This window comes from Enhydra lutris, unplaced genomic scaffold, assembly GCF_002288905.1.
Source record: "Enhydra lutris kenyoni isolate GAN:26980312 unplaced genomic scaffold, ASM228890v2 scaffoldscaffold1, whole genome shotgun sequence".
Taxonomy (NCBI): domain Eukaryota; kingdom Metazoa; phylum Chordata; class Mammalia; order Carnivora; family Mustelidae; genus Enhydra; species Enhydra lutris.
This window is the reverse complement of record NW_019154085.1, coordinates 9,728,529-9,756,321: the sequence shown is the minus strand read 5'-3', so window position 1 is coordinate 9,756,321 and position 27,793 is coordinate 9,728,529. Positions and strand designations below refer to the sequence as shown.

Genomic DNA, 27,793 nt, shown 5'->3' with positions numbered 1-27,793 from the left:
TGAGTAAGAAAAAAACATCGTATTTTATTTCCCCCATTAACACCAAATCATATTACTCAGAATGTATTTCAAAATACTTAGCCAGATCACCAATCCCATCCACTGCCTTAGTTCAAATGTTCACTAAGAAAATAAGCAAACAGAAATCCATTATGAAACTCCATCTATAGAGAACAGCTACATTGCTATATATAATTTATTAACTTAGTAATTTAGTCTCCCAATATTTACCAAGTTTGTGTAAAAATTTCTATTCCCATTGGTTTATAGTGACATTAATATAAATGCATAATTTCAAAGTCAACATTCCTTTCACTATGAACATAAAACTTAGAAAGATACTTGTGGGTTACAGTAAAGTAATGACTGGCTGCTGGGATAGCACTGTTCAAGGCCAAATACGCTGGAAGGCTTAGAATGGCATAAATATATATACACACACTCTCAATATGCTACTACTTCCCACATTTCTGCTATACATCCTTGTTGTATAATATGATATAAATTATTTCCTCAAACTTGAAAAAAAAATCCAGATGAATACATTTTCATCTTCACTTCAAAATAACCCTTTTAAATGAAAAAGAAGTTCCCATTTGTTAACTCTGTTCGAGATGGATTTAAATATTTTCTTCACTACATGTGTAATATTTTTTTTACCCCATCTTAGTGCCTCATTACAACCAGTTTAACAATAAGACCTCCAGTTGTTGAAAATTGCATTCAGTAGATTAAAAGGTTGTAAAATCTGCAGTTGAATCTTTAAGACATGAATCATAACAAAGTTCAAAAAATGTATGACCATCAACACCCTGGAAGCTGTGAATTATTGCCAAAAAACTCACAAGTGCATATAATTCAAACATAAACTTTGTGGGGAAGGGATGTAAAATAAATACTATAATATTTTTCAATTCTATTTAAATGTTACTTAGATACTTAGATGAAAGGATTAATACTACCAACAGGAAGAATCAAACTATTTTAAAGACTGCTTTCCAAGTAATTAGAACAATTTCGCAAAACAAAGATAAGCAAGAGCCTATGCCAATACATTTTTCCTGTAGTGTAATGTAATTGCTAATATGAGGTATAATCTGTAAGCAATTAATACAAATATAAATAGGTATAAGCCACACTAACTCACAGTCTGGTGAAAAGCTTCTCAGCTACTGTAGTTTGGATAGGGAGTTAAAAGAAATGAGAACGGAAGGACAGGGCAGGTTTCCAGTGGGAACGTCATTTATGTGCCTTATCATTATCATCATCTTGTATTTAACAGTCCACCGTTGCAAAAAGGTAAATCCTTTCCAAGTATGCTGGTCTAGAATATACTTTAGTAGCACAGTAAGATTATTTAAGTATTACTAATACTTCATTTGCATTTATATTTGGATTATACACATAATCATATGTGTATCAAAAACTATAAACAATTTTAAAACATTTTCATCTCATTTCTGAAAAGTTAACAGTTAAGACTGAACTATGTACTATAGAATTTTCTAGAATATCTAAACTAGGGGTAAAACTAAAGGAAAACTTGACTATTTCTTTAGTAAATGGCTTGTGCGAAACCTCAAGCTCACTCATCTTTTTATAGATGGGTTTATTTGATGTGGATTGTGATCCAATGATTGTTTAGCAGCAATTTTACCAAACTGTAAATTCTTTATTAACAGGCATTATAAACAGATAATACTAATCTTATTTAAAAACCATGAGTGCCACACTGGTGAATATACAGCTCATGAATAACTTAAAAAGTATTTCCCATTTTAAAAGGCAACACTCAGCATACAAAACCCTATACTAAACAAAGAAGCTATAATATGGATACATGATTGATGTGTCTAAAATGATATATATACAGTACATAATTATTGTTAATTATGTAATCAGTACATTTTTTTCTATATGATTCCCTTCATGCTTCACTTTCCCCAGAAACTGAATTCTGAACTTCCTCTTCTAAAATTGGTACAATCAGGTTATCCTTGGACATCAAATTATATTTCATCACAAATTTAGTAAACCGGTGACACAAAAATGTTTCGTTCTGTAGAGAGAAAGGAAAAAAAGTAATTTTAGCTTACTATTCAGAACCAAAAAACCTAGACATAGCATCAACATATGACCACTATCAATCACTAAACACGCGTCCGGACACTGAGGAAATACACTTACTTCATATTCGTCAAATATCTGCCGATGGTGGAAATACGCATGTGAGAATATCCTGTAAATCCTACGGCACACCGATCCCAGTTTTGCTACAGAGGATTCCTTTATGCTAACCCTAGAAATAGGAAAGAAATCAGAGTCATAGAGCTGGACAGATCTCACGGAAAAATAGTCTCATCTTCTCAATTCGCAAGTGTGGAAACTTAGACCTAGGGGGAAAAAAAGTGACCAGTGCAAGGTCACAGTGCTAGTAGGGGGCAAGACTAGGACTAGGACCCCTGTTCTTTACTCCTAGGCCAGTGCTGTATCTACCTAACCACAGCACCCAAGAAACTCACTGTTGTAACTTTTGAAACTTTAAAGTTCATTGCAATTAAATCCCTGACAAATCAAAACTGACTAAAACTTAATACTTTGTCCACTAAAGATGATTAAAACCACTAAAGGGAATTGTTTTATTCTATACAACTTGACTTTTTAATAAAAAATGCCTACAAATTTTGGTATTAAAAAAATGTAAAGGGGCACCTGAGTTGGCTCACTTGTTAGGCATCTGCCTTTGGCTCAGGTCATGATCCCAGGGTCCTGGGATCGAGTCCCGCATCAGGTTCCCTGCTCGTGGGGCTCCCTGCTCGCGGGGCTCCCTGCTCCCTCTTCTCTCTCTCCCACTCCCCCTGCTTGTGTTCCTGCTCTCGCTATCTATCAAATAAATAAAACCTTAAAAAAAAAAAGTAAAAAAAAATTTAGGGGCACCTGGTTCAGTCAGCGGAGTGGGCGACTCTTGATCTCGGGGCTGAGTTTAAGGCGCATGTCAGGTGTAGAGATTACTCAAAAATATAAAGTTTTTTAAAATGGGGCACCTGGGTAGATCAGTGGGTTAATAAGCCTCTGCCTTCACCTCAGGTCATAATCTCAGGGTCCTGGGATCAAGGCCCGCATCAGGCTCTCTGCTCAGTGGGAAGCTGCTTCCCTCCCTCTCTCTGCCTGCCTCTCTGCCTACTTGTGACCTCTCTCTCTGTCAAATAAACAAATAAAATCTTTAAAAAAAAATTTTTTTTTAATGTACATAGGATACTGAAGCAAAAAATAGTATTTTTAACATATTTCATATGACCTCTAAATTTGGGGGAAAGAACTTCCAAATCTATCCACCTGGTAACAGATATCTTAATTGAATAAAGGCCAGGCAACAAATCTCTCCAATAATATAATATACAGAAGCTTCGTCCCAGATCTTAAAAACCTATAGGCAAGATAAGGAATCCTTCGAACACAAGCAGTCCAACTTAGGAAATTCTGCTCTCTAGGCATACCATGTAAGAGGACGCTAGCTCTAGCACAGAGATTCAAGTAAGTCAGTGTGTAAGTAGCCCAACACTAAAGCATGAGGGGGAGAGCCTCAGAGGACGCACAGCAGCAGCGACTACTCTTGACTAAACTGACCTGTGAGCTTTAGGGGCCAAGTCCTGCGGCTTTTAGTTTAACCACAACCCTAAATTTCAAAATTTGAGTAATTCTGAACTAGTTAAACATATAATAGCATTAAAAAAAAAGTTTTAAAGAATACAATGCAGTAACAGCAACCTAGTTTGTTTTAATAAAAATACCAATCTTCTAAATTAAATCCAAAAAGTTTAACACTAAGTTTAAAAGTTTTATTTACCTGCTAGGAAAATATTTATTGCTATTCAGAAGACATGCAGCACCATCGAGTGTATGTCTAGTATAGTCTATTGCAGGACACTATAAAAGAAAGGATATACATGAGGTCTGTTTATTATATATTTGTCTTATTCCAAAAACCTGAGCATGTTTGAAGAAAAAGTCTCTTACAATATCAGAATGATTGTAAAATTCAATGTTACAACAAATAAAGTTATATTAAAAAAGTAAACAGGTGAAATTAATTTTAATGATATATTTTATTTAACTCTATATAGCCAAAATTATGTCAACATATAATTGATATAAAAATTATTAATGGGCTTCTTTGGGGTATTTAAAAAATAAGATGTAATTCACATACCATAAAATTTCTCTTTTAAAACGTGTAACTCTCAAGTTTTCAGTATATTCACAAATTTATGATACCATCACCAACTACATTCCTGAACATTTTCATCACCCCAAAAAGAAACCCAGTATCAATCAGCGGTCAATTCTCATTCTCTCCTCCCCCTAACTTGGAGGAACAATTAATCTACTTTCTGTCTTCCATGGATTTGTCTATTCTGGGTATTTCCTAAAAATGGAATAATATGGGGATGCCTGGGTGGCTTCAGTCAGTTAAGCCTCAGACTCCTGATACCAGCTCAGGTCATGGTCTCAGAGTCATGAGATCCAGCCCCACACTGGGCTCTGCGCTGGCCATGGAGATTCCCTTAAGAGCCTCCCTCTCCCCGCCCCTCCCCCTTTCAACACCCCCCTCCCCCACGGACACATTAGCTCTCTCACTCTCTGTCTCAAAAAAACAGAAAAGGAATTAATATGTGGACTTCTGTGTCACTTAGAATGTTTTCAAGGCTCATCCATAGTGTAGCACTGAGTATTTTTTTTTATTCAAAGTCTTTTGAGAGTTTAATGTTTCTAATATATACAAAATGTTGCAATCCCTTATAACTTTCTTTTTATGGCTGAATAATATTCCACTGTGTGCATACACTACATTTTATCTGCTTATGCATCCTCAGTTATTGAAAACTTGGTCATTTCCATGTCTGGCTATCATTAACAATGTGACTATACTAGTGTACAAGTTTTATATGGACATATGTTCTCATTTCTTTTGGGTATATACCTAAGAGTGGAATTGCTAAGTCATATAGTAACTATGCTTATCTTTTTAAGGGACTTCCAAACTGTTTTCCTAAGTGGCTACAGTATTTTACAGTCCTATCAGCAGTATATGAGGGTTCTACTCTCTCAACATCCTGGCCAACACTGGTTATTCTCTTTTATATTTTAATCATTCTAGTAGATGAAGGGTATGCCATTGTGGAGTGTATCTTTTCTTTTTCCATTTAAAAAAATGTGGTGAACTATATTTCAGATGAGGGCGCCTGGGTGGCTCAGTTGGTTGAGCAACTAACTGCCTTCCGCTCGGGTCATGATCCTGGAATCCTGGGATTGAGTCCCGCATCTGGTTCCCTGCTCTGCAGGGAGTCTGCTTCTCCCTTTGACCCTCCCCCTCTTGAGCTCTTTCTCTCTCTCTCATTCTCTCTCTCAAATAAATAAAATCTTTTTTTTAAGATTAATTTATTTAATTTAGACACAGACAGAGATCACAAGTAGGCAAAGAGGCAGGCAGAGGAGGGGGGCAGGCACAGGCCCCCTGCTGAGCAGAGAGCCTGATGCGGGGCTCGATCTCAGGACCCTGAGATCATAACCTGAGCCGAAGGCAGAGGCTTAACCCACTGAGCCATGCAGGTGCCCCTCAAATAAATAAAATCTTAAAAAAATTTTTTTTAATTTAAAAAATGTATTTCAAATGAATTTTGCCATTTCAACTTTTTTAAAAGTACAACTCAGTGGCATTAATTACATTCACTATTGTGCAACCATCACTACTATGTGTTTCTGACCAAAAGTTTTTCATCATCCCAAACAGAAACTCTATAAACCATTAAGCAACAACATCCTATGCCTACCATCCTTTCTAGATATTTCATGAAAGTGGAATCATACAATATATGTCCTTTTCTGTATGGTTTACTTCATTCAGCACGATGTCCTCAAAGTTCATCAACATTGTAGCATGTATCAGAACTTCACTCTCTTTTATAGCTGAATAATATTCTATTCTATACATTCTGCTGATCCATTCTCATTGTGGTTTTGATGATTAATGATGCTGAGCACCTTTCCATATGTTTTCTGGCCATTTGTTTACCTTCTTTAGAGAAATGTCTATTCAAATCTTTTGCTCACTTTTTAATTGGGTAGTCTTTTAACTGCTGAATTGCAACAGTTCTTTATATATCTGAATACCAGACCCTTATCAGAGATACAACTTATAAAAAATATTTTTCCCACTCTTTAGATTGTCTTTTCACTTTCCTCACAGTGTCAAGGCAAAAAAATTTTTTTTTAAATTTTGAAAAAATCTGATCTATATTTTCTTCTTTTATTTGTACTTTTGGTGTCATATCTAAGAAATCAGTGCCTAGTCCATGTGAAGAGTTACACATGTGTTTTTTTCTAAGAGTTTTATAATTCTGGTTGTTTTATTTGGCTTTTGATCCATTCTCAGCTAAATTCTGTATAAGGTGTGAGGCAGAAGTCTAACTTCATTCTTTTGTATGCACATATCCAGTTATCTCTTAGTAAGATACGTGATATCGCCTTTTTTTTTTTTTTTTTTTGATATCGCCTTTTTGTACTAACTCTTTGAAACTGGTATTTTACTTTACACTTAGAGCACATCTCAGATTGGACTACCAACATTAAATGCTTTGTACCACATGTGGCTCATGGCTATTATTGTATCAGTATAACTTTAGATCTTTAATTGGTTTCTGAAAAAAAAATTTTTTGGAGTGGGAAGAAAAGTTTTACCTTGTTTTAGCTGCTTCCTTCCTTCCCTACCCCCCCTCAATTAATTCTCAGGTAACTCATCCTACTTTCTATCATTTTTAACAGCAAAAAGTTGGCAAAATACAGAAGGTTACCAAATAACAAAGTTTTATAAATTCTATTTTGCCAAGCATATATGTAAAATGCTACTGCGGTCTGCATGTGACTGAAAGGGCTAGCAGATAATAACACATTATAACCTTTGTCACTTACACTAAGTGTCACTTATCACTGTGTACAGTTAACTCAATTTGCTGCAATGAGTCTCTTTAATTCTCAAGACATTGAGTAAATCATCACTCGTGCGGAGTACCCTAACTCTTCTACTTCAGAATCCTGCCATTCTTTTAACCCAAAAGAGCAACTTTTTTAGCTACTAATCTGTTAGTTGCTATTATTTCCTGCCTGCATAATTATTCCAAGAGTTCAGAAAGTTATCCTTCCAAGATTTTCTTTTGTTTTATTTTTACATTTAAATCCCTTTCCAGAAAACTATCCCTTGAACATTCTACCATGATCTTCCCTTGACATACAAACAATTCAGTGGAGCTTGTCTTCAGCAAGCAATGAATTTCAAGACTCATTCACAGGACTCAATGCTGATGATCATCCTATCTTACATTTAATATTAATCAAGAAAAAAGTAGATGTGACAATGAGAGTACATATAAATCTCACAATCACAAACTGGGTATCTTTTCTACTCTAAAGTGAGAATGAAACATCCTTACTATTTGCAAAAATTAAACTTGTCTTCTTGATTCAATTTCTTAATTGCAATTATCATGTAATTCACTATACTTATTAAGCAGCAATTTCAGTAACTTATCAATAAACTGCTATGTGGTTTTCCCCAGATGTAAAATGATACACAATCTTAATATTGCTTCAATTAACTAACACACACACACAAAAACAGCCTGAATAAAATCAGTCAACCAAATAAGCACTATTTGCTTAGACAGGTACAAGATACTCCTTATTTTAGAAAATTTACATTCTCAAATAAAAGAACACCAAATGTTCACTTTGCAACTAGAAAGTCACCTGTTGTCAAGTCTTAGAAGTCTAGCAATAAAATGATTATCTGCAGGTCTATAATTCTACAAAACTGGCCTAACCCAAATATTTTCAGTACGTTTAAGTGTCAAGTATAAAGTACTACAGATTGAAAGGAAATGCAGATCAAGGGAAATGCAATGCATAAACAAACCGGCTGTAATTACTGAGATAACTAAGGAAAATTGAATTATGTGCTATTAGATAATATGAAAGAATTATTTCTAACTAAAAATGTTCTATAAACAATTGCTACTTCCTATATCCTCACTTTGACAAAAACTAAATGAGGAGAAAACAAGAATAACTTTTTCAATGTAGGACCAACTATGGAGAGGAAAATCATTATGGTTGGTTTCAAATAAAGGGTAGGAAATATTAATAAAATGTAGAGCAAAAAATATTGACCTATAAAGTCAGAGAGTCCTAAAGCAACATTACATTAATAGATTAAGCATCAACTAGTAATCACCAACAGTTACTCCTATCAAAAGAAATTATGACTAGAAAAAAAGAAAAAAATTATGAATCAAAAAACTAAACACGTATATGTCACCCATTATACATTAGATATCAGCATGATATGACAGATGTTATTCTGTGATAGCCAGTAAATCATAAAGTGAGTTCTAACCCATGATATTGCCCAATTACCAAAAAAATAACACTAATCCTAAGAAATTCTAAAATAGCACAGTGGCAATAAATTTGCAGTGAAGAACTCTAAACCAACTAGCAAAAACAAACAGCAAACTAAACACTAAAAATTTATCTACCACTCTCTTGGAGAGATTAAGGTTATGATGATTTTATCAGTCATTCTATTTCATAATTTCTCACCTCTTTTGGAGTTTTATGAGCTGCACAAAGAAAAATCCACTGTTCAGTTGCTGTCATCTGAGTACATGTATCTGGATGGCATTCACTCTGTTAGAAAAGAGTTACATTTCTTAATATATAAAGTTTATCATTTGGGTTACTACATTTCCACATAAAATTCTAGAATAATTAGAAATGATGGGTAAGTCCTTGTAAACACCTTAAGTTACAAAAACAGAAAAATCAGAACTTCCAATTATAGCTTTAACTTAAAGAAAATATTACCTGAAGTTTAACAGCAAGTCCATTTAGTTCAAGACAGAATTGCCTAAAAATGCAAATACATAAATGAAAAGTCTTATCCATTCTCCACATTATTTTTAGAATTTCTAATTATAAAAACAGAATCCCATTCGTACCATCCTTCCTCTCTCATCACCATTATCAACCACCATTGGAATTTACAGGGCACATTTCTTAAAAAGACATATAGATTAGTAAGTAAAACCCCAAACTAACAACCCTAATAATGTTCAATATCAGAGTACAGTGAGTTGATCAGACTTATACACTGGAAATTCTGAGAAGTAACCTGTAAATATATACTAAAACCCTTAGGAAGTGTATATTTTTTTCTAAGTCATTCTCCTAAGAATCTATTCTAATAAAATAGTCAAAATTCCATGCAGATATATGTATAAAGATGTTCAGGGAAAATACACAGAAAAATTTTTTATGAACATTTTTTTGAAATATTCCAAATAACCAGCAATTGCAGAGTTGTAAACTGTTGGTATATATATGTTGTACATACACAAACATTCATATAGAAAAAGGACTAGGGGCACCTGGGTGGCTCAGTCAGTTAAAGGTCTGCCTTCAGGTCAGGTCATGATTCCGGGGTCCTGGGATATGCCCTGCGTCACGCTCCCTGCTCAACAGAGTCTGCTTCTCTCTCTTCCCTCCCCGTTCCTTGTGCTCACCCCTCTCTCATAAATAAATAAATAAAATCTTTAAAAAAAAAAAAGACTAGATCTTTTATATGCCTATATATTTTACAAGTTTTGTTCTGATTACAAACAACATACTCCTTATAAGAAGTCAAACACGAACATATAATGTACAATAAGAAAATCCTCCATAATTCTACTACCTCTTCCCAAAAGTTATTATTTACAACTAAATTTGATTTTCTATGCAGAGTAAAATATATTGGGATCATATCATACATAATTTTGTAACTTGTTTTTGGTCACTTAGTAGATTGCAAGCATTTTTTCATGATATACTTCTCTTCTAAAACTGCCAAACTAAGAATTATAAAGCCTAGAACAATGCTCAGAACCTAGCACTTTATACACACACACACACACATATATTTTTTTAAATTTTATTTATTTATTTGACAGAGAGATCACAAGTAGGCAGAGAAGTGGGTGGGGGAGAGCAGGCTCCCCGCTGAGCAGAGAGCCCAATGAGAGGCTCGATCCCAGGACTCTGAGATCATGACCTGAGCTGAAGGCAGAGGTTTAACCCACTGCGACACCCAGACACCCCCAAAAATATTTTTGAATAAATGAAGAATAAAGGAAATTTCATAGCATCAAGATTATCTTTTTTTTTTTTTAACCATTTTTAAGATTTTATTTATTTAACAAAGAGAGACATAGCAAGAGAGGGAACACAAGCAGGGGGAGTGGGAGAGGGAGAAACAGGCTTCCCGCTGAGCAGGGAGCCCAATGTGGGGCTCGATTCCAGGACCCAGGGATCATGACTGGAGCCAAAGGCAAATGCTCAACCAACTGAGCCACCCAGGCACCCCCAAAATGATCATTTTTATATGTTATGTCATTTTTATATCATTGTATATGAAAAGACAATCATTTATGTTATAAAGCTAACTTACTTTATTGCTGTCAAACTACTGAACGCACTACCTCTTAAAAATTTACCAATCACTATGTTTCCCCAACAAATGAGAACAATCTGATTCCCTAAAAATACAAAGCTACAAAGGTAAAAGACAAGACAGTCCCAAAGGGCAAAAAAAAAAACAAAAAAAAAAAAACCCACACACCAAACCCTGCCCACATATGAAAGAAAAACTATTTATTTAAAGTTTATGATAACAGAAGAAATCAAATAGCCAAATTTTCACTTGTCTATGAATGTATTTCCTTTGAGATCCCTAACAATAATGCTTTTTAAATCACAAAAATATCACTACTTCTGAATCAGCACATCACCCTCCACTCCCCCATATCTATAACTTGCATGTTTCAGGTTTTCGAGTTGTTTTCCACTCAGTAATAAAGACAGGTAGTGAAAAATAAGTTTCTCATCTAGTTTAGCTCCCTTAGGGCCAATAGCAAAATTAAGCTACCGATCTGGCAGTGCTATGGGTACAATCTGTGGCACACAGTGCAAATTAACAGCTTCAAGTTTACTCAACATAGGGCTAACAGATACAGTTGTGCAGCTGAAGAGACAAGCCAGAGCTGAAATCCAGCCTACACTGTAATCTCTAAACCATGCATCCTGGCATGGGATTGTATCCACTCAGAAGGGGCACCTCTTCCTATTATAAATATTCCATATGGGCTAGTGAGAGATTTGAACGAAGTCTCGCTAACACCATAATTATCAACTATATTAACCAATAAAAAAGAGCAAGTATTAAGCCTCAAATCAATTACATCAAGCACATGAAAAAAACCAAAAAGTTACTTCTGAAACTCTTCTTGGTGAACTGTAAAGATGTAAGGACTATGATAAAGACACAAAAGAATATATTTGTGATGTTTAATACATAAATACAAAACCAAAATAAACTGGATAATATTCAATGAAAAAAAAGTAAAAATAACAGCACCAGGAGAAAGATTTTATAAATGTGCAATATAAAATATTACATATTTTATAGTCTAAGTTAAATAGGGAGGAAGAGTTGTTCTTAGATCTGAAATTAAGATCTTGTTTACTAAAATCAGCCCTTGGGGGTACCTGTTGGTAAAGCATGTGACTCTCGATCTCAGGGTTTCAAGCCCCATGTTGGGTATGGAGCCCTATAATAAATCAATCAATATAAATTTATGAACTCTAAAATCAGCCCTCACTTCTTTGGAATTACACTTGTGGAAAAAACATCCTCATTTATTTTCATCATTAATCCCAACAGGTAAGTAGGTCGTTATTTTCAAAGCTGATTAAAGTAAGGCAGAGAATATGCACTGAAGTGCTACCTTGATTTTTTTTTTTTAATATTTTTATTTATTTATTTGAGAGAGAGACAGTGAGAGAGAGCATGAGCAAGGAGAAGGTCAGAGGGAGAAGCAAACTCCCCATGGAGCCGGGAGCCCGATGCGGGACTCAATCCCGGGACTCCGGGATCATGACCCGAGCCGAAGGCAATCGTCCAACCAACTGAGCCACCCAGGCGTCCCAAATGATTTATAAGAGCAGGAAAATATCTACATGTTCATACTTTCAATTATCATGCATTAAGATGTGGTTTTTAAAAACTGGATCTGGAAAAATGAACTATTGGGACTTCATCAAGATCAAAACCTTTTGAACAGCAATGGAAACAGCCAACAAAACCAAAAGACAACTGACAGAATGGGAGAAGATATTTGCAAACAACATATCAAATAAAGGACTAGTATCCAAAATCTATAAAGAACTTAGCAAACTCAACACCCAAAGAACAAATAATCCAATCAAGAAATGGGCAGAGGACATGAAGACCCAAGAAGACATCCAGATGGCCACGAGACACATGAAAAAGTGTTCCACATCATTTGGCATCAGGGAAATACAAATCAAAACTACAGTGAGACACCACCTCACACCAGTGAGAATGGCTAAAATTAACAAGTCAGGAAACCACAGATGCTGGCGAGGATGTGGAGAAAGGGCAACCCTCCTACACTGTTGGTGGGAATGCAAGCTGGTGCAGCCACTCTGGAAAACACCATGGAGGTTCCTCAAAAAGTTGAAACAGAGCTACCCTACGACCCAGCAATCGCACTACTGGATATTTACCCTAAACATACAAATGTAGTGATCTGAAGGGGCACGTGCACCCAAATGTTTACAGCAGCAATGTCCACAATAGCCAAACTATGGAAAGAACCTAGATGTCCATCAACAGATGAACGGATAAAGATGTGGTATATATGTACAATGGAATACTATGCAGCCATCAAAAGAAATGAAATCTTGCCATTTGCGACAACGTGGATGGAACTAGAGGGTATTAAGCTGAGCGAAATAAGTCAATCAGAGAAAGACAATTATCATATCATCTCTCTGATATGCGGAATTTGAGAGGCAACGTAGGGGATTTGGGGTAGGGAAGGAAAAAAATGAAACAAAATGGGATCAGGAGGGAGACAAACCATAAAAGACTCTTGATCTCACAAAACAAACTGAGGGTTGCTGGGAGGAGGGGGGTAGGGAGAGGGTAGTTGGGTTACGGACTCTTGGGAGGGTATGTGCTATGGTGAGTGCTGTGAAGTGTGTAAGCCTGACGATTCACAGACCTGTACCCCTGGGGCTAATAATATATTATATGTTAATTAAAAAAATAAAAAAATAAATTGGATCGGGGTGACTGCCGGCTCAGTCAGTAAAGCATGCAACAATTAATCTTGGAGTTGTGGGTTTCAGCCCCATGTTGTGTGTAGCAATTACCTAAATATAAACTCTTAAAACAAAACTAGATCAAGTAGTCAAGTGATTTGTCCAAGAAACTGGTGGAATACAAAGAAGTCTTAGCAACCTGATATTGCTGAACTATTATGATAAGACATTATGTCTTAGCAATGTCTAGCAAGAAATGTGATCTAATTTATTTATGGAAAGTCCTATTTCTACTCCACATATTATGTAAAAATCAACTCAGAATGTAACAAACCCTGATGAACATATATTTCATGCTACATTCTTTATATTTCACCTATCAACTCATCTCAGCTCCCATTTACAGTGGCAAGTTTGTAACTTCCGGAAACAACTTTGTAACTTTAGGATTTAGCTGTTTTTAAAGTTAACTCTAGTTAACTAGTCATCAATTTGCTCATTTAAAGGGCATCATGAAAAAGTGCCCAAGCTCCTTACCTCAGAATTACAATTAAGTTTTTAAAGATTCATTTATTTGAGAGAAGAGAGTAACCACATGCGTACACATATGCTTGCAAGCCAGGGGGAGGGGCAGAGATAGAAAGAGTATCTCCAGCAGACCACGTGCTGAATGTGGAGCCTGACAGGGGACTCAGTCTCATGACTCTGACTGAGATCATGACTTGAACTGAAATCAAGAGTCAAACACTTAATCTACTGAACCACCCAAGTGCCCCCAGAATTACAATTAATCTTTATTTATCACATGGAAGACTAGAAGTTCACAGTAGGTAACTCATCAGATACCAAGCCTAGACTAGGGCCTTCTTGTGATCCTCTATAGGAAAATAAAGTTTGGGGTGCCTGGTGGCTCAGTGGGTTAAGCCTCTGCCTTCAGCTCAGGTCATGATCTCAGGGTCCAAGGATCGAGCCCCACATCGGGGTCTCTGTTCAGCAGGGAGCCTGCTTTCCCCTCTCTCTCTGCCTGCCTCTCTGCCACTTGTGATCTCTCTCTCTCTCTCAAATAAATAAATAAAATTTTTAAAAAAAATCTTTAAAAAGAAAAAAGAAAAATAAAGTCTATCTTGAGTGGATAAATTGAAATAATGCATTTGTGGTTAAGGAATAATTTGTGGTTAAGAAAAACTGTGCAGAGGCACCTGGCTGGCTCAGTACATAGAGCATGCAACTCTTGATCTTAGGGTTGTGTGTTCAAGTCCCACTTTGAGAGGTAAGGTGTAGAGATAAGAAGAAAAAAAGATAAGGAAAGAGGGAACGGGCCCCCCGCACCCCCGGGAGGAGAAAGAGAGAGAAAGAATGAAAGAACAAAAAGCTATGTAAATAGAAAATAATGCCCATATCCATAAATGAAGAAAAAAATCAGTAAATAACAAAGATGAAAACTTTGTAACACTGAAAACACAAAAGCTTTAAAATCTGGCTGTTTAAAGTGTGCGATTACATAAAGATTTTATTTATAATTCATAATCATCAACATTAAAGATTATTTTTACAAGAGGAAGTACTACTACTATTTTGATACATCATAAAGATTTACCTTAAATGTTCATATTTCCATACACCTTCATCTTGGCCTTCAGGTGGTTCAAGTATTTTGTCAATATTGGAACAGTCTGCTCTTATGTTTTGTTGAATATACTATAAACAAAAAAAGTCCTCATAGTTAATTAAGATATTATACTTCATGATAAATCTTATGTTAAATATATTTAATTTTTGAACACATGACTGCTCTTACGTTCCAACTTTTTTGGGTTATACATAAAACAAGAAACCAAGTACAAAATCATAATCACTAATTCAGAAGAAAGGAGGTAATCCTTACCTATGCTTTCTCCAATTCAACTTCTTTGGGGTAAGATCTACCATATAAATGCAGATACGGTACTTACCAGGACTGGATATGGGATCAAAACTGTAAACTACAATCTTCCTAAGAACATAAAATGTAGACGATATAACTATGGTATACAGTATAGGATTCCACTAATATCAATTATGTAGAATAGGCAAATCTATGAAGACAAAAATAGTAGTTGTTTAGGACTGGGGAAAGAAGAGGAGACAAAGGAGAACAGAGATAACTGCAAATATAAATGAAATTTCTTTCAAGGGGGAATGGAGATCTTCTAAAATCAGACTGTTGTGATTGTGTACAACCTTGTGAATATACTAAAAACCATGTATATATATTTTAAATGAGCGATTTCTATGGTATGTGGTATCCCATTAAAGTTGTTTTCAAAAAATGTCCAGCAGAAAAACTAAGTTAAAAGAAAAAAAGGCATGGACATTCACTTTTATGTAAAATAAAACTTTAAATTTCAGATCTTTTTTTTTTTTTTAAAGATTTTATTCATTTGAAAGACAGAAATCACAAGTAGGCAGAGAGGTAGGCAGAGAGAGGAGGAAGCAGGCTCCCTGCTGAGCAGAGAGCCCAATGCGGGGCTCCATCCCAGGACCCTGAGATCATGACCTGAGCTGAAGGCAGAGGCTTTAACCCACTGAGCCACCCAGGTGCCCCATAAATTTCAGATCTTTTTAATGTTTCATGCATTCTATGATATAAATACTGTGAAATTTGAATAGGTTATATTAGCTTAAAATGCCTGATTACAGAAACTGAATAACTACAGGGCCTGTTAAAGCTATCATTTATGCTTATTTTCAGGCAGTATTTCCTGAAGATTACTCTCATGTCAAAAATCTGCTCAAAAGATTCTGACTCCCTAATGCCTATTTATTTTTTTTTTCTAAAGATTTTATTTATCCACTTGACAGAGATCACAATTAGGCAGAGAGGCAGGCAGACAGAGAGAGAGAGAGAGAGGAGGAAGCAGGCTCCCTGCTGAGCAGAGAGCCCGATATGGGGCTCGATCCCAGGACTCTGGGATCATGACCTGAGCCGAAGGCAGAGGCTTTCTTTAACCCACTGAGCCACCCAGGCGCCCCCCTAATGCCTATTTAAACCACTCTCCCTAACTTTCTGACCCAAAGTTCTAAATTCCAAAGTTCTGCATGAAACTGATTTTCTCCTCAAGCAGAAAACAGCAAATTCTTTACCTTTTCCACTGGCCACCTCAAACTCCATACAATTTTTTTTTTTAAAGATTTTATTTATTTGAGAGAGAGAGAGAGAGAGTGTGTGTGTGTGTGTGCATGAGCAGGGGGAGTGGGAGACGGAGAAGTTGACTCCCTGCTAAGCAGGGAGCCGGATATTGGGCTCTAGCCCAGGACTCTGGTATCATGACCTGAGCGGAAGGGAGACTGAGCCACCCAGGTACCCCCCACACTATTCTTTCCAAATTCTCTCTCCCCCAGCACATTCAAATCTTTTCTGGTTATTCTAGTACTCACAGAACTCTGATTTCCTCCATTTGTCACTATATAATCTAAATTAGCAATTTGTCTATGCACTCTTACCTTTCCTGCTCCCTTCACACCTCCTATAGAACTCTTACAAGCATTTATTTATATTTAATATGTAACAGTTATTATCAAGGGTCTCCCTCAAATAAAAAAGAGAATTTTAAATTTTAGTATTAGCATCTGGCACATAGGAGATTTTTAACAAATTTGTATTGTCTTTTCCTAAACTCTATTACTTGAAGTCAAGGATAAAGATATGTAATTACCTAAAATGTTAAAGCCATGAAAGATTAGGGATGAAAAAATTTACCAGAAATGGAGTGTGGGTCCCTGATTCTTTAATATTCTTTAGTGGTCCCAAAGACCGTTTAGTAGTGAGCACACAAAAATATATTCTCTGCAATATGGTTTGCTCATAATCAATATTAATTTTTTAACTACATATTTAGTAACTGAATTTATGTATAATTATTAAAGTTTTTATAAGTAGAATTATAAGCTGTCAACCATTAGGGAATCTAAAACTTTTTTTACTGATGATTTATCAAAACCTGTTTAGCCTGCTAAAACAAAAATATCAACATTTTCTATGGGATTAAATAAAACCAGAGCCTAGGGGCACGTGAATGGCTCAGTCATTGGGCATGTGCCTTTGGTTGTAATCATAACCCCAGGGTCCTGAGATCAAGCCCCGCATTGGGCTCCTTGCTCGACAGGAAGCCCGCTTCTTCCTCTCCCCTGGCTTGTGTTCCCTCTCTTGGTCACTCTCTCTCTCTGTCAAATAAATAAATAAAATACTAAATAAATAAATAAATAAAACCAGAGTCTAGACATAATATTCAAAATGTCCAGAATACAATCCAAAATTACTCGATATACAAAGAACACATGAAAATCTCAGTACAAGAAGAAGAGTGTGCTGGGGGAAGGGAGTTGTGGGAAGTTGTTATTGTTTAATGGGCACAGAGTTTCAGCTGTTAAAAGCTGAAAAGTTCTTTTAAAAAAAGATGAAAGGGCAACCCTTTTGGGTCCCTTCCTCTTTGGGAACTTTTTACTATCACTCAATAAACTGCTTTGCTGACCACCCAAAAAAAAACAAAACAAACAACAAAAAAAAAAAAAAAAAAAAAAAAAAACAAAAAAAAAAACCCTTCAGATAGAGTTGGTAATGATCACACAATAATGTGAATGTACTTAATGCCACAGAACTGTACACTTAAGGGGCCCTAGCTGGCACAGTCGGTAGAACATGCAATTCTTGATCTCAGGGCCATGAGTTTGAGCCTCATATTGGAGGTAGAGTTTACTTAAAAAATTAAAAACTTAAAAAAAAATACATTTAAAAATGGCAAAGTGGGGGCACCTGGGTGGCTCAGTGGGTTAAAGCCTCTGCCTTTGGCTCGGGTCATGGTCTCAGGGTCCTGGGATCGAGCCCCGCATCGGGTTCTCTCTGCTCAGCAGGGAGCCTGCTTCCCCCTCTCTCTCTGCCTGCCTCTCTACTTGTGATCTCTCTCTGTCAAATAAATAAATAAAATCTTAAAAAAAAAAATGGCAAAGTGGTAAATTTTATCCTACATATATTTACCACAATAGAGAAAAGCAGAGTGAACACCAAACAAGAAAACCCAAAGAAACCCATGCCAAGACACATAATCAAAGTGCCAAAAACTAAAGATAAGCCATTGAAAAAAGATACAGGACCTACAAAATGTTTAAAAACTGTAGCTTTCTCATCAGAAACCACAGACAGCAGGGAATGGCACATGTTGAGAGCACTGAAAGAAGAGAAGAGTCAGGGCACCAGTGTGGCTCAATCAGTTGAGATTCTGCCTTTGGCTCAAGTCACGATCTCAGGGTCCTGGGATTAAGCCCTGCATTGTCATCATCGAGCTCCCTGCTCAGGGGGCAGTCTGCTTGTCTCTCTCCCTCTGCGCCTCCCCCATCCCTTGCTCACTCACCTTCTCTCTCAAATAAATAAAAATCTTAAAAAAAAAAAAAAAATTCGTCAGCCCAGAATTCTGTATCTAACAAATATACCCTTCAGGAATGAAGATAAGGACATTAACAGAAGAAAGAAAACTAAGGATAAATCCAAGCCAGCAGATCACTCTGAAAGAATTGCTAAAGGAAGTTCTTTAGACAGAGGAAATAAATAAATAAGTAAGTAAGTAACAGCAACAGAAAAATTTAGAATATCAGGAGCAATCGAAATTATAAATATCTGGGTATAAATATAATAAACCATTCTCCCCCCGAGTTCTTTAAAATATGTTTGGCAGGTGAAAGCAAAAAATGTAACATTGTCTGATGAGGTTTTCAATGTAGGTAGATGTGATACAGACGACAAAAGTATAAAGGGATAATGGGATCTATAGGAAAATAGTTTTTACATTTTAATTAAAGTGGTAAAATACTGATTCTAAGTAAACTGAAAAGTATTTAGTAATCTCCAGAGCAATTATCAAAAACATCATATAAAGAGATACCTGGGGTGCCTGGGTGGCTCAGTTTGTTAAATATCTGCCTTCAGCTCAGGGTCATGATCCCAGGGTCCTAGAGTGGAGCCTCACATCGGGCTCCTTGTTAAGCAGGGAGCCTGCTTCTCCCTCTCCTTCTACCCCCCACCCCCCTAGTGCGTATGTGCTCTCTCTGTTGAATAAATAAAATCTTTAAAAATAATAAAAATAGGGACACCTGGATGGCTCACTCAGTGAAGTGTCTGCCTTCAGCTCAGGTCATGATCCCTGGGTCCTGGGATCAAATCCCACATCAGGCTCCCAGCTCAGCAGGGAGTCTGCTTCTCCCTCTCCCTATCTCCCTCCTCCTGCTTGTGCTAAGAAATAAGTAAAATCTTTTAAAAAAATTAAAAATAAAAATAAATAAGTAGATACTCAAGGGGTGCCTAAGTGGCTCAGTTGGTCAAGTGTCTGCCTTCGGCTTAGGTCAGGTCTCAGGGTCCTGGGATCGAGCCCTACAACTGGCTCTCTGTTCAGCAGGGAGTCTACTTCTCTGTCTCCCTCCACCTCTGCTCCTGAACCGTGCGCATGCACACACTCTCTCTGTCAAATAAATAAATATTTTTAAAAGATTTTATTTATTTATTTGACAGAGAGAGAGAGTGAGAGAGGGAACACAAGCAGGGTGTGTGGGAGAGGGAGAAGCAGGCTTCCCGCCAAGCGGAGCCCAATGCGGGGCTCAATCCCAGGACCCTCGGATCATGACCTGAGCAGAAGGCAGACGCTTAATCAATGAGCCACCCAGGCGCCCCAAATAAAATATTTTTAAAAATAAAAATTTAAAAAGATAATCAAAATTAGAATTAAAACACTAAAAGTGGGGGTGCCTGAGTGGCTCAGTTGTTAAACATCTGCCTTCAGCTCAGGTCATGATCCCAGGGTCCTGGGATTGAGCCCCATGTTGGGTTTCCTGCTTGGTGAGTCTGCTTCTCCCTCTGCCTGCTGCTCCCCCGCTTGTGCTTGTGCTCTCTCTGTCAAATAAATAAATAAAATCTTTTCTAAAAAAGAAAAGAAAAATAAATAAGGAAATAAAATAGTAAAAGTGCTCAATCTGTAAAATGGCAGAAAGGGGGAAAGGAACAAAAAAAAGGAGGGAACTAACTGAAAACAAGTAATATGATGGCAGACCTAAATCTAAACATAACCTACCAGTAATTAAATTAATATTAAATGGCCTAAATATACCCACTAGAAGACAAAGACTATCACAAAGAATAAGACAGCCATACACTGACTGTAAGAAACTTATTTCAAATATAATGATATAGGTAGGTTAAAAGTAAAAGGATGGGAAAAGATATACCAAACAAACATCAATCAAAAGGAAGCTGCAAGGAATGAAAAGTGGTTCAAAACTAAGAAAAAAAAAAAAAATCAGAGCACCTGGTTGGCTCAGTCGGTGGAGTGCATGACTCTTAATCTCGTAGTTGTGAGTCTGAGCCCCACAATGGGTGGAGATTACTTGGAAATAAAAATTCTAAAAAAAAAAATTTTTTTTTAAGATTTTATTTATTTATTTGACAGAGATCACAAGTAGACAGAGAGGCAGGCAGAGAGAGAGGGAGGAAGCAGGCTCCCTGCTGAGCAGAGAGCCCGATGCGGGGCTCGATCCCAGGACCCTGAGATCATGACCTGAGCCGAAGGCAGAGGCTTAACCCACTGAACCACCCAGGTGCCCCTAAAAAAAATTTTTTTAATCAATGAATATACTATGTTAATATACAAAGGGAAAAAACCACAACATCTCAATGCAGAAAATGCATTTGATAAAATCCAACATCTCTTCATGATAAAAACATTCAGAAAACTAAGTGCAGAAGAGAACTTCCCAATTATGATGAAGGGCATTATGAAAAAAATGTCATACTCAATGGTGAGAGACTGAAAGGTTTTCCTCTAATATCAGAAAAGAGACAAGGATGCCAGCTTTCACCATTGCTATTCAACAATGTGCAGGATTTCTAGCCAGAACAATCAGACACCAAAGAGAAGTAAATAAAAGACTATCTCTATTTGCAGATGACATAATCTTATATACCAAAATCCCAAAGAATCCACAGGAAAGCTAATAAACAAAATCAGCAAAGTAGCAGGATGCAAGATCCATATACAAAAGATCAGTTTTGTCTGTATATTCCTTCAATGAATAATCCAAAAAGGAAATTAAGAAAGCAATTCTAGGGGCACATGCATGGCTCAGTTGGTTAAGCAACTGCCTTCGGCTCAGGTCATGATCCCTCAGGGTCCTGGTATCGAGTCCCACATCGGGCTACTCCTGCTCTGCAGGGAGCCTGCTTCCCCCTTCTCCTTCTGCCTGCCACTCCCCTTGCTTGTGTTCTCTGTCAAATAAATAAAACCTTTAAAAAAAAAAAAGAAAGAAAGCAATTCTTGGGGTTCCTGGGTGGCTCAGTTAGTTAAGCATCTGACTCAGTTCATGATTTCAGGGTCTTAGGAGCAAGTCCCACATCAGGCTCCCCACTCTGAAGGGACTGCCTCTCCTCCTGCTGTTGTGCAACTGAAGAAAAGCCCTGGGGCACCTGTGTGGCTCAGTGGGTTAAGCCTCTGCCTTTGGCTGAGGTCATGATCTCAGAGTCCTGTGATCGAGCCCCACATCAGGCTCTCTGCTCAGGAGGGAGCCTGCTTCCCTCTCTCTCTGCCTGCCTCTCTGACTACTTGTGATCTCTGTCAAACAAATAAATAAAATCTTTAAAAAAAAAAAGAAAGAAAGCCAAGCCAAGCCAAGCCAAGCCCTGGATCCAGTGGTTTCACTGGTGAATTTTACCAAACATCTGAAGAACATCAATCCTCCTCAAACTCTTCCAAAAGACCAAAGAAGAGGGCATACTTCCTAATTCATTCTATGATGCCAGCACTGCATGATACCAAAGCCAAACGAAGACACTGAAGGAAAACTAGAAACCAATACCCCTTATAAATATGGATACAAAAATCCTAACAAGCTGAATTCAATTGCAAATTAAAAGATTATACATCACGATCAGTGGGATTTATTCCTAGAATGCAAGGATGGTTCAACATGCAAAAACTGATCAATATACAACATTAAAAAACGAAGGGGGAAAAAACCCCATATGTTATCTCAATTGGTGCATGTGACAAAACTCAACACCTTTTTAGGATAAAAACAGTCAATAAACTAGAATTAGAAGGAAACTAGTAACATAATAATCCAACATAATAAAGGTCATATATGAAAAACCCACAGTGCTCCTTATACTCAATGTGCAAGACTGAAAGGTTTCCTCTAAGATCAAGAACAAGACAAAGATGCCTGCTTTTGCCACTTCTATTAAAAGCAGTATTGGAAGTTCTAGCCAGGCAATTAGGTGAGAAATAGAAATAAAAAGCATCAGGATTAGAAAGGAAGAAGATTGCCTGTTTACAGATGACATGCTCTCGGTATGTAGAAAACCCTAAAGATTCCACCAAAAAAAATTGTTCGAACAAATAAATTCAATAAAGTAGAAGAACACAACCCCTACTTTAAAAAAAAAAAAAAAAATTTATTTATTTGAGAGAGTGAGAGAGAGAGCACACGAGCAGCGGGAGAGGAAGAGGCAGACTCCCCTGCTCAGGGAGTATGACGCCTGAGCTAAAGGTAGTGACTTAACCAACTGAGCCATCCAGGCACCCCACAACCTCTACTTTTAAAGGTAGAAACATTTATACATTTTTCCTCTTATTTTTCCCAATTTCCAGACATTGAGCTTTAAGTTTATATCTCTGTATCCTCCATAAGGCCTACCTCATTGCCCAATAAACACTTGCTGATTGAACAAATCCTTTTTTTTTTTTTAAAGATTTTATTTATTTGTTTGACAGAGAGAGACACAGCAAGAAGGGGAACACAAGCAGGAGGAGCAGCAGAGGGAGAGGGAGAAGCATGTTTTCCCCACGGAGCAGGGAGCCCAATGTGGGGCTCAATCCCAGGACCCTGGGATCATGACCCAAGCCGAAGGCAGACGCTTAATGACTGAGCCACTCAGGTGCCCCTGAACAATACATTCTTAAAAGGCAATGTCCAAATAGCCATTCATTCATGAATAGTCGTCCATTTCCTATACGAAGTATCTAAATATTATACTGAATCCATTCTAAAGGTTTTTGGTATTTGTTAATATTATGACTTGTTTTTTATGCTCAAAGAATTCAACTGTATTCCTATTTCATTTTCTAGGATCTTCAAATAACACAATAAATCCAAGTAGATATCTACGTTTATTATCTAGCCATCAAGATAAAGCCAGCTTCTGTTTATTGAGTATTTTTCCTTTAAACACGCTAGTTAACTAATGTCTAGTCCAATATACTAGTACACCCTGATTTCACTCATCATTTTGTTAACCCCTTAAAGCAACTTTTAATAATTAGCTACAGAAATTATTTTTCCCCAGATTATAGACTTTATTCATTTTGGAAGAACTGCTACATTTCTTTTTAAACCCAGTAAGTATATAATGTGATTCTCATTAAGAATGTGTAAGAGTCGGAGCTCCTGGGTGGCTCAGTTGTTAAGTGTCTGCCTTTGTCTTGGGTCATGATATTGAGCCCCACATCCGGCTGCCTGTGCGGCAGAAAGCCTGCTTCTCCCTCTCCCGCTCCCCCTGCCGGTGTTCTCTCTTTCACTGTGTCTCTGTCAAATAAATAAATAAAATCTTAAAAAACAAATAAAAATAAAAGTACGTGTAAGAATCTCTTGAGGGGCTTTTCAAACCAAACATGCTACAGAAACCCACCTCCTTGATATTCAATGCCTTAGTGAGCTACTTGGTAGTGGCAACAACCTAAAGGGAGTCATCTTAGCCCTCACGTATATTAGAGCGGCACAAAAGTTAAGAACTAATGGGAACTTTTGGTAAATTTAGATACATGTTCTCAAGTGTTCAGTCACCAACTAGGTATGTTCTCTTTCCTACTTCATTATGTTATTCTAATTTAGCATTCAATTAACTTTGAATTAAATTCACTCTAAAATCAAATTTGGTACCCTAATTTGGTAGATTATTAATAGATACTAAAATGTACGTAAGTTTCATTACAGTCTATTATATCATCTTAAAACAAAATGGAGGATTGATAAAAGTTTTAAACATGCATTCTATTATTTCCATGGATTCTGACTTGTGCTAAAAGATAAAGGAATATTTATGCCAAAGGAAGTAAAATGCTTAGGTTATTGGAGTTGCGAAAGAAACTACAGTTATTACCTGCTGAACAGCTAGGGTACTGTCCATTTCATCAAAGGATTCATCAGGCCAATTATAGAAATCCTGTAAAAAAAACTCATTGTTAAAGCACATACAGTCAAAAAAGGCAACAGTACTTCAATTCTTAATAAAGATCCAAAATTGCATTAGAGAGAAAGCTCTCATACTCTAAGTGACAGGATTATCAGTGAATAAGGGAACTTTACTCAGTGTTTTTAAATGAACACCAAGATTTTATATAACTGAACTACCAGTTACATTTTTTTCATCCACAAATCCCTCAAATAGGGCTCCCATAAACTTTTCATGTATTACCTGAAGACATAAATCTATCACTTGTTTGTTTATGGTGGTTTAATATTTCTTAAAAAGTCAAGCTGAAAAAGAATCTCCAAGCACTGGATCAGTTTTTTACTTTAAGAAAACAGTCTGTGGTGGGGTTAGGTACTGTTCCATAAGTACTACTGTAGACTGACATTATAAATTATTATTCCAATTCCAAATGGTGTTTCAAATTTCTAAATCAAAATATGAGCTTCATCAAAAAGTAGTCATCCTGTCTTCTTTTAAGGGCAATCAATACTTTTGTGGATCACATGCACTGGTTCTGAATTCCTCTATAGATAGTCCAATCCACAGATATTCCCCTAAGTGATTAAGAGTCTTTCCATCTGACAGATTTTTTCAGCAAGATCTACATATGGCAAGGTCTACCTATGTATCCTTAGCAAGCAGTACAATGCCTAACACATAGTAGTTGCCTGATAAATATCCCTGGGGTATAACTGGGGGAAACAGTAGTAGTGAACCAATGATCTGTACCAATTAACATGTGTAAGTCACCAAACACCTTAAGCAAACTGGAGCAAACTGAAGAATTCAGTGTATGATACCACATGAATAGAAGTTTAAGAAATCCAAAGCATACCTATAGATATAATGCGTACATAGGAAAAGTATGAAGAAAAGGAATGATAATCACCATCACTGGTTGGAAGGAGTGGGGAGAAGACAGAAGAATGTGATAAAGAGGGATTCATCTATGTTAGTAACGTCTTAGTTATGTGGGTAGGTGATGGGTATACCTTCTTAAATGTCTTAAACTTTTCATATCATTCTTTTTTATAGCTGCCCTGTATGAATGAAAATGAATTTTTTAATATGTTAAGAAATAAAAACAACTTTCTGGAAATTGTTCCAAGATGTCTTTCCCTAGATATCACCTAAGTATTACTGAAGACTAGTTTTTAAATTGTTTCTATGTAATTTATACTGAAAGTTGTTTCTATCAGTATGCTTTGACTATTCTTTCCTTTAAAAAAATTAAGGTAGTTTTAAAAATATTTTGTTTTAAAAATATTAGAAAGCACATAAAGGAATATCCAGAAAACATACAAAACTGTTAACTGGTAATCAAATGTTTTGTCTCATCACAACTGTCATATAAACACAAAAGGAACCAAAATCAGCTTAATGAACATTCTCATCTATTTCAGGGAATAAACATTTATTGAATACCAACTACATGCCTATATCTCAATCTAACCAATTAAAAAAAAAAGTAGGAAAAAATGTTGGAAGATATAATTCCAAATAAATCATTTAGAATAGACCTATTTCAGTGAAGGAAATTAGTGTGACAAGAAATAGGAAAGAATGCTGCTCATGCCGTCTTTTTTTTTTTAATCCTGACCTTTCCTGTGATAATTTAACAACCTTGATCTATGACAATGTGGGAAAAAGCAAAGGAAATTTTTTTATGTGACTTATAACACAGAAAACAGATGTTACAATATTAACTTAAAATATTTTATAACATTTCAAAAAATATTTTATAACATTTCAAAATTAAGGAATAAAAATGGATGGCGATTCTCAGAATGTGAGTACAAAAGTCGACCTCTGAATATAATAAGAGAAACAATGTTTCCAAAGAAAAAGAAGTAAAGTTATCTGAGAAAAGGGCATTTATAGAAAAGTTTGGAAAAGGTAAAAACAATAATACATAAATTTCCAGCAATATGTCCATAAAACGGCCAGAAGCAACTGAGAGCTAAGTCTGACTCTATAATGGGATGTTTAAGCTCAATACTCTAAAATTCAGTACTAAAAAAAAACTTGTTAAAGAGAAAAGGTCACCAGTGAACTAAGAATCCAGAGACTATGTAACCTTGAGCAAATGCAGCCGATTCTCTGGGACTCGGTTTCCTTATCCGTATCATGGATCTAGGAAGGTGTCTGGATCTAAAAGGTACTTTGAAAGGACTCCCTTTCTAAAATTTTTCTAAAATTCTGTACAGCATAGTAAAATCTATTCTCTGGCATATGGTCAGAGCTCCATCGTTTTTTCCTGGGTCTTCTTCCCCCCCACTTATATCACCTTTTCTTTAAAATTACACTTTGACACATCTCTTCCCATGTTAGAGCATATACTCAACAGCAATGTATTTCAGCTGGTAGGTTAATCACGTCAAATCTAAATGCCTGTTTGACTTTTCTTTATAATGTGAGTCATACCGTCTTTTGAAAACCCCCCAGAATCAATGCCTAACCGACCACCACCTCACCCCTAAATACTGCCCTATTAAAAGTGGATAAAATGACCAGTTCGTCCCCTGACTACGCCTCCTGTAACAAGGAACGACATCTAACCAGAGCAGCCCGAGGACGAAAGCCTGCTGGGGCAGAGAACAGCTGCAGCGAGAAATGCTCAAAGGCGAACTGCAGGAGGATAAAGTAAATTGTCGCCACCCGGATCCGGCTAGACAGGCTGGATGGCAGAGGCCGGGCAGGCACGTCACAAACCAGGAAGGAACCGGAAGCCAGGAAGAGGCTGGCCGTGTTTACACCCCTCCCGCCGTGGCGCCCCCAACCCTCCCGAAATCCCCAGGGTCTCCACCTGGGGGGCCGCGCCCTCCGACGACGGTCAGCTACGGTTCAGGGGAGAGACGAGAACAAGCAGCCGCTGCTGACACGCTCTTGGCCCGAGCCTCGGCGGTCGCCGCCCGCGTCTTCCACCCACCCCTCATGCCCACCCTCAAGTCGGGGCTCGGCAGGCCTCACGAGCCGCCGCCGCCTCAGCCATACCCCGGGGCTGCGGCTCCGGAAGAGCAGGCCGGGTACGGGTGCCCCTGCCCGCCAGCTTACCGCCCCGGCCCAACCTCCTCTCGGGGGCGGCCAGCTTCCAGGTGCGGCGCGGCTCGCCACCGAGAGTTCCAAGGCAGGAAAGGTGCAGAGAGAGTACCTGCGCCTTGGTGCCCGGCCTGTTCCGCCTCAGCACAGCCGTCCCCTCCGCCATGACCATAGTGCCAGAGTCTGGGCGGCTGGAGTCGATACCCGGATGTAGGGGAAGGCTGCCCGCCCGGGGGGGAGAGCGGGGGAAGGCGGGCGAGAGGGGAGGGG

At 37.3% G+C, this 27,793-nt stretch overlaps 1 protein-coding gene across 2 annotated transcripts; it reads right to left on the bottom strand.

The window, feature by feature from the left end:
- On the bottom strand, positions 1–27,732 carry LOC111143405 (MOB-like protein phocein). Of its 2 annotated transcripts, XM_022497117.1 has the most exons (8): positions 27,636–27,732; positions 24,392–24,454; positions 14,816–14,916; positions 8,920–8,962; positions 8,656–8,742; positions 3,848–3,927; positions 2,188–2,299; positions 1–2,059 (listed from the first exon to the last, which is right to left on the bottom strand). In XM_022497117.1, the coding sequence occupies exons 1-8, from the start codon at positions 27,693–27,695 to the stop codon at positions 1,928–1,930; spliced, it is 678 nt and encodes a 225-aa protein (XP_022352825.1). In that variant the 5' UTR covers positions 27,696–27,732; the 3' UTR covers positions 1–1,927. The 2 variants fall into 2 exon arrangements, with proteins under 2 accessions (XP_022352825.1, XP_022352835.1); XM_022497127.1 differs by lacking the exon at positions 24,392–24,454 and having other exon boundaries at positions 27,636–27,717.
- Between the last annotated feature and the right edge of the window lie 61 nt (positions 27,733–27,793).

Excerpts from the sequence above, each read along its gene's own strand:
- LOC111143405 (XM_022497117.1), bottom strand. The coding sequence starts at position 27,695 with ATGGTCATGGCGGAGGGGACGGCTGTGCTGAGGCGGAACAGGCCGGGC. Across the intron at positions 24,455-27,635 it reads GGCCGGGCACCAAGGCGCAG|GATTTCTATAATTGGCCTGA; the intron begins GTACTCTCTCTG and ends TTTTTTTTACAG. Across the intron at positions 3,928-8,655 it reads CTCATAAAACTCCAAAAGAG|TGTCCTGCAATAGACTATAC; the intron begins GTGAGAAATTAT and ends TTTCTTTTATAG.